The following is a 5,680-nucleotide window of genomic DNA, read 5'->3' as shown; positions in this document are numbered from 1 at the left end:
CCTTCAGAAATCATTCTAATATGCTGATTTGCTGATCAAGAAACATTTCTTATCAATGTTGAAAACAGCTGTGCTGCTTAAAATTTTGGTGGAAACAAACTATGAAAAGAGAGTTGCATTATAAATGTCCTTACTGTCACTTTAGACCAATTTAATGCATCCTTGCTGAATATAAGTTTTAATTTCTAAAAAATGTAGTTTTGTGTATTTTTCCAAGCATTATCTGTTCACTTACAATCTACTTCATGCTGTGAATCCATTGATTTTAATGTGGATGTTGCACAGCAAGGAAGTAGAAAACAAAAGTGTTTATGAAAGTGATGCTCAGTTAGAATGACATAAGCATCTAGTGACCAATGAGAACATCACAGAGGCAGGTCCAGTTTCAATCCAATTAATTGTATTCCATCTTTATTTCAGACTGACTTATTTCAGTTCTTTCCACAGCCCTAATACACAAATCTTGTGCATTCCTACGTCAAACGCCCCGTCAGAGCTGTCTCTAGTGCGTAAGCTCCCTAAAACTCTATGTGATTACATGCTGTGAGAGTTTTTCTTGTTAGTGTAAGTGTTAACAAGACACTTAATTAACTTAAGTCACATAATCTGGCATGAATATTTGCCTCCATGAGGAGTGTGTGTGTGTGTGTGTGTGTGTGTGTGTGATCTCAGCTCTGCATAAATAGGTGAAAGTTTGTTCGTGTGAACTCCAGGTGAATGGTGTCTATGAGTGAGTCCGAGTCTGCGGTTCTCTCTGCTGTACCGTTTGCTTGAGGGGGGGCGCTGTGCTCTGGTGTGTAAGTAAATGAATATGAACTCCTGTAGATTAGCCCATCCAATCGGATCAGAGATAAAGGCACTGTGATTGGTTGTCTCATCCATCTCCACTCGCCACTCATTATGGATACATCAGGAACCACACACAGCAGAGACCTGGAGGACCTGAGATAAATGAAGTATTAGATTTACAGTCATATTTACATGATTATGTTGATCAAATATTTCTATATATATTTTCTAGTGTGCAACAAGCTTTTGTTATTTATTTTGATCAGTCTCTCATAAAACAAGACTTCTTGTGTCATTTAGCTTCTCAAGTACATGTATTTTGATACTGGAACCTTTAGACATTTACACTGGAAAACACAACAGTAATACTGACGAAGAGCATCACTATTTTTGTAGTGTGCTAATACAACTCATTGTGTTCTCCTTAGACATTTACATTTAAAGAACATATCGCCATATTGAGTTGCTGTTAATTTATTACTTACATAGTCTTAAAAGTCACCTTCAGTAAACCCTGTTTTAGAAATTAGTATTGAAATAACTGATGTGAGGTTGCATTGACTTATTATTGTCATTCAGTGCAATTGTCAAACTTTTGCAAGTATTAATCTGATAAATGTTTAGGTCCTGTACTTAAGATGACGGAATTACACCTCACTAATTTGCAGTCATTTCAGCTGCAGATCACAGTTGACCTTCCTGACATCTGACACTAAACTACAGCTCTAAGAACCTCCCTAAAAGGACCTGAGAGAGACCATCGTTCCATTCTTGTCTGCTGAGACGGGAATGTCGCACCACGGCATCCCTGGGGCCTTGTCAAAATGGTTACAACGGACTAAAATGATTGCACAGGGAAAAAGTTTAGTAAGAGTAGGAAGTTGGTTTTGTGTCTTGCAGTGAACTTGCAGGCATCTAGAACCGAATTGAAATTTATAAAATAGAGCGTTCATGATTAGTTGAGCCATGTTCAAAGCCACTTAAAAATATCTGCATGCCTGTATCCAGACAGTTTATTTCAATATCAATCTGGTACGTTTTTAAAAAGATACTACAAGCAAAACCATTGGTTTTGGTTTTTGGGCTATTTTGCTTCCGTAACATGTCTTCTTTCAGATTAGTGGGAAGAAAACATTCAAATGACACATTTATGTGTTCACTTTATTATTCTTTACTTACTACCTATTTGTGTCTTTTAATTACAATGCATGCCTTTAAATGTTAGAAATCTCCACTTCTACAGCACTCACATACACCAAACTATATATTCTGAAAGTTTTTACTGACGGTTTCTTCATTTATCATTCATCTGATTTATTTAACATGTTTGTTTGTTTGTTTATTTGTTCTAGTTGTTGACAGTATTTTCTGAATAAAAAAGATCCAAAATCCTGTCCATTAAAAACTTGGTTTTATCCAATGTTCAGATTTCTGATTTGCTATTGATTTATAAAAACCATAAGCCAGCATGGCCAGTGTTCTACACTAATTTTACCATGTTTTACGGTGGTTTAGACACTTAGACACACCTTAATTGTGATAAACTCACTGCTGACTGCTTTGGTAGTGCCTGCCAATTAGTACAACAGAAATGACCCATGTGTCATTTGCAGGAATCTTGTGTTGTTCTGTTATCTAAAAATTGGAATATGTATTTCCTCGAAGATTTATTCAGTGTGAATAATCATTCTTTGTGACATTTGTGCTTTAACGTGTGATATGATAAATTATGAGATCTGTGGTTTGCAACAAAAGACTTCAGAGCTTAATCTTGCGTTACACAGGACCTCCTGTGGTTTACAAGAAGAGGAAGTCATAAACTGAAAAGGGTAGCTTTAAAACAAGGGTGGGCAAACTTGGCCCTTCCAGGCCACTTTCCTTCAGAGTTTAGCTCCAACTCTAATCAAACACACCTGAACCAGCTAATCATTGTCTTCAAGACTACTAGAAGGCTACAGGCAGGTGAGTTTATCAGGGTTGGATCAAATCTCTGCAGGAAAGTGGCCTGGAAGGGCCAAGTTTGCCCATCACTGCTTTAAAACCACATTCACAAAGCATGTTATATTCTAACTCAAATAGCTTAAGATTCCTTTTTAATGCGTTTGAACTGTTGAGGAGTAACAAATAAAAGTAGCAATTTACCAGCTTAATTGTGTGACCAGGGAACACTTCCCATAACCCCCGATGTACTTGTTACATCGTAAGAAGAATCCAGACCAGATGGTGGATCAGCACCTAGAGACGACATATACAGCACTGAATGTCAGTGGAGACCATGTCAACTAGATGAGCCCTAGAGACAGATCCCCTGCGAAGACCTCGTCAACTAGACCAACTAGACCATCGGCTCAAGACCACGAGAACCAGACGAGTCCTCTGCACAATCTGATTTGTGTTGCAGCCTGGAATTAAACCACACCATGCTGGTTTCCTCTGGCCAGAGGAGAACGGGCCCACCAACTGAGAGGTTTTTTTTTCTCCATTTCTGTCACCGATGAAGTTTTGGTTCCTTGCCACTGTCGCCTTTGTCTTTCTTAGTTGGGGACACTTACTTTCTGGCAATATTGTCAGCTTGATTGCACAGACACTATTTGAAGAGAACTTAACTGAGCTGGATGATGGCATCACTGAATCAACAATGAACTCACTTAAACTGAAAAATTGACTGTTTAGTATTTGTCCTCCACACTATTTTCCTGTTTAACACTGTAAAGCTGCTTTGACACAATCTGTATTGTATAAAGCGCTATATAAATAAAGGTGACTTGACTTGACAGTAGCTTTATTAGTAGTTTTATTAATAAGCTATGTTATAAATAAGCTATTAACAATTAACAAAACAAAAATAATATTTCTATGAACTGAAAAAAATATTTGAGCTCTCCATATGATTGGTTACATAATGCAACTATATTTTAAATTGAATTACATATGAAGGTGTTTTATTATTAGTTGGATTTTTGAGATCTTTGTTGTTGTTTTTTTCACAACAGGTTTTGTTTGTATGTATTATAACTATAATTATCTACTTGGTAGGGTGGCTTGATTGTCATTTAAAAGAGAACTTAACTGAGCTGGATGATGGCATCACTGAATCAACAATGAACTCACTTAAACTGAAAAATTGACTGTTTACTATTTGTCCTCCACACTATTTTCCTGTTTAACACTGTAAAGCTGCTTTGACACAATCTGTATTGTATAAAGCGCTATATAAATAAAGGTGACTTGACTTGACAGTAGCTTTATTAGTAGTTTTATTAATAAGCTATGTTATAAATAAGCTATTAACAATTAACAAAACAAAAATAATATTTCTATGAACTGAAAAAAATATTTGAGCTCTCCATATGATTGGTTACATAATGCAACTATATTTTAAACTGAATTACATATGAAGGTGTTTTATTATTAGTTGGATTTTTGAGATCTTTGTTGTTGTTTTTTCACAACAGGTTTTGTTTGTATGTATTATAACTATAATTATCTACTTGGTAGGGTGGCTTGATTGTCATTTAATTTTAGCTTGCCAAACTATAAGCTTCTCATGATTTAAAGTATCTGCCTTAGCACTGCACCAAAATATGATAAATGCTAACCTGAACATTGTTTCAGCCTGCATGTTACCAAACCAGACCTTTAAGTGTGGACTGAAGTTTTCTCCGTGAAGCTCCAACATGGCCACATGTCCTCCTCCGTTCAACTAAATCCCCAAGGACACATGTTAGTGTTGTTTAGGTAAGTAACCCTATTTTTTTTAAACATAGAGCTTAAATTCATATTAAATATTGAAGAGATGAAATGAAGGAACATAACTGCTGGCTTGATTTCTGACCTCTAGTCCATTGATGACAGGTACAGGGCTGATGGGGCTCGGGTGACTGGTGAGATTCTCACTGAAGGTGTATTCAACCACCTCCGTTCCAATGATGGTCCAGCAGGAGCCATCATTCAGTAACACCTTATTACTTTCTTTAGGACATGGAGAGGCCTGTAAGTTTGGAATGGCATGGGGGTGAGTAAATGATGACAGTTTTCATTTCGGATTGAACTATTGTTCATATTTAACTGTCACTGCCTGTGTTCACCTGGAACTGTATGATTTTTTCATTAGACAGGCACAGGTACATATGGTTACTGTCTCTGAACTGGAAAGCACATTTATGAAGCTGAGACACAGGCTCATCCACGTCTAGACATGCATGCTGCTTGTTCACTTTACGTATTACCTGCAAGGAAAGAAAACAGAATCAGGTAACTATTCACACAGCTGACCATTTTGTCATTTTTTACATTTAACATCCCCTTAAAGGAATAGTTCACCCTTTTTCACTGGAGGAAGCGTTATTATAGATTATGGACTCATATTTTGGCCAGAAGCAACGGTTTGACATTAAAGCCATCTTAATTATGGATTTTTTTCCCTCAAACATGCAGCTTTTGGCTTCATAAGACATTAACTGATGGACTGGAGTGGTGTGGATTACTTGTGGATTATTGTGATGTTTTTATCAGCTGTCTGGACTCTCATTCTGACGGCACCCATTCACTACAGAGGATCCATTGGTGAGCAAGTGATGTGATGCTACATTTTTCCAAATCTGTTCTGATGAAGAAACAAACTCATTGGATGGCCTGCGAGTGAGTAAATATTTAGCTAATTTGCATTTTTGAGTGAACTATTCCTTTAATAAAGAGCAACAGTGAGCATCTTCTTCTATAGCAGGGGTGCCCAAACTCGGTCCTGGAGGGCCGGTGTCCTGCAGAGTTTAGCTCCAACTTGCCTCAACACACCTGCTGGTAAGTTTCTAGTATGCCTATAAGAGTTTGATTAGCTGGTTCAGGTGTGTTTAATTGGGGTTGGAGCTAAACTCTGCAGGACACTGGCCCT

General features: G+C 37.3%; 1 protein-coding gene across 1 annotated transcript in view; it reads right to left on the bottom strand.

Moving 5' to 3' along the window:
• Positions 1-1,526: 1,526 nt before the first annotated feature.
• LOC107708045 (recombining binding protein suppressor of hairless-like protein) overlaps positions 1,527-5,680 on the bottom strand; it is a 16,325-nt gene continuing 12,171 nt past the window's right edge. Inside the window, exons 9-12 of the mRNA XM_016512193.1 lie at positions 4,878-5,018; positions 4,625-4,780; positions 4,417-4,492; positions 1,527-1,627 (exon numbers count right to left, since the gene is read on the bottom strand). Of these exons, the coding sequence (XP_016367679.1) occupies positions 1,527-1,627; positions 4,417-4,492; positions 4,625-4,780; positions 4,878-5,018 (474 nt within the window). The remainder of the gene's footprint in view (positions 1,628-4,416; positions 4,493-4,624; positions 4,781-4,877; positions 5,019-5,680) is intronic.

Source organism: Sinocyclocheilus rhinocerous, unplaced genomic scaffold, assembly GCF_001515625.1.
Source record: "Sinocyclocheilus rhinocerous isolate Xijiao unplaced genomic scaffold, SAMN03320098_v1.1 scaffold113, whole genome shotgun sequence".
In the NCBI taxonomy this organism is placed as follows: domain Eukaryota; kingdom Metazoa; phylum Chordata; class Actinopteri; order Cypriniformes; family Cyprinidae; genus Sinocyclocheilus; species Sinocyclocheilus rhinocerous.
This window is presented reverse-complemented; position numbering and strand designations above follow the sequence as displayed.